Source organism: Myotis davidii, unplaced genomic scaffold (genome assembly GCF_000327345.1).
Source record: "Myotis davidii unplaced genomic scaffold, ASM32734v1 scaffold164, whole genome shotgun sequence".
In the NCBI taxonomy this organism is placed as follows: Eukaryota; Metazoa; Chordata; class Mammalia; order Chiroptera; family Vespertilionidae; genus Myotis; species Myotis davidii.
This window is the reverse complement of record NW_006296417.1, coordinates 320,493-321,614: the sequence shown is the minus strand read 5'-3', so window position 1 is coordinate 321,614 and position 1,122 is coordinate 320,493. Positions and strand designations below refer to the sequence as shown.

General features: G+C 62.7%; 1 protein-coding gene across 1 annotated transcript in view; it reads right to left on the bottom strand.

Annotated features, from left to right (window-relative positions):
• Nucleotides 1-859: 859 nt before the first annotated feature.
• OTUD7A (OTU deubiquitinase 7A) overlaps nucleotides 860-1,122 on the bottom strand; it is a gene marked incomplete at its 5' end in the record, with an annotated part of 27,898 nt that continues 27,635 nt past the window's right edge. The window contains one exon of the mRNA XM_015569098.1: nucleotides 860-1,059. Coding sequence (XP_015424584.1) covers nucleotides 860-1,059 — 200 coding nt within the window. The remainder of the gene's footprint in view (nucleotides 1,060-1,122) is intronic.

The following is a 1,122-nucleotide window of genomic DNA, read 5'->3' as shown; positions in this document are numbered from 1 at the left end:
CACCAGACAGACCCTGTCCCTGCCCTGCGCTGGCTACCGGGGGCGGGCATCCCGGTCCCGAGCCCCAGGGCAGCTCTGGTGAACTCAGGTGAGGCCCTTCCGCGGGGAGTGCAGTGGCTCAGGTGCCCGAGGGCGGGAAGGGCCCTCGCCTGGCTGTCTGCTCAGGGCCCCGGGTCGGATGTGGGGGTCACCACGGCCTGGACCTGCTCATTGCAGAGCCGAGCTGCGCCCAGCTCCCGAGTCTCCCGATTCTAGGTCCGGAGGCGCTGCCTCCACGCCTCTCCCGGTCCGGGCAGGTACACCCCCAGCAGCGCCGAGCAGACTGCGGGCCGCCGACGGGCACGCGGAACCCGGGAGCCAGGCTGCCACCGACTGTCACGTGTGCCATCCGTAAAACGGGTATGATACCGGCCCGCTGTGAGGATTACATCCAGGTAAAGGGCCCAGCCGGCATGGCTCAATGGGTGAGCGTCCACTTATGAACTAGGAGGTCCCCAGTTCGATTCCGGGTCGGGGCACATGTCCGGGTTGCGGGCTCGATCCCCAGTGTGGGGCGTGCAGGAGGCAGCCGGTCCAAAATTCTCTCTCATCATGGATGTTTTTATCTCTCCCTCTCCCGACCTCTCTCTAAAAATCAATGAAAAATATTTAACAAAATACAGGTAACGGTTGAAGTGTGACAGCGCTAGGAGCGGCGCCCCCGTGTCCTGGGCCCCGAAACTGCCTGGAACATCATCCCCGTTTTACGACCAATGAACTGACCTCTGGGAGGACCAAGTATTTGTATGCTTTTTGTTTTAAAAACAAGTCCCTTTCCCTGGGAATTCACTCCTGAGCCAACAAAATATCAGCCAGACACTTAGAGGGACTCCCTGTCGGCACCGGAAAGCGGGGGAGGGACGCGGGGTGCGTGGGGACCAGCGCGGTTCCCCGGCTTCCCCAGGACGGACACGCGGCCTCTCATGAACTCCGCCCCGCGCAGCACCCGGTCCGCATGTCGCAGACCTCGTGTGTGCGGGGACTTGCCCACGGTTTGTGTGCGGAATGGGCGTGTGTATTCTCTCCCGGGGAAAAGGCAGGAGAAAAAAATCCCCCGGCCGGAGCTGCGCCTGGCGCAGCCAC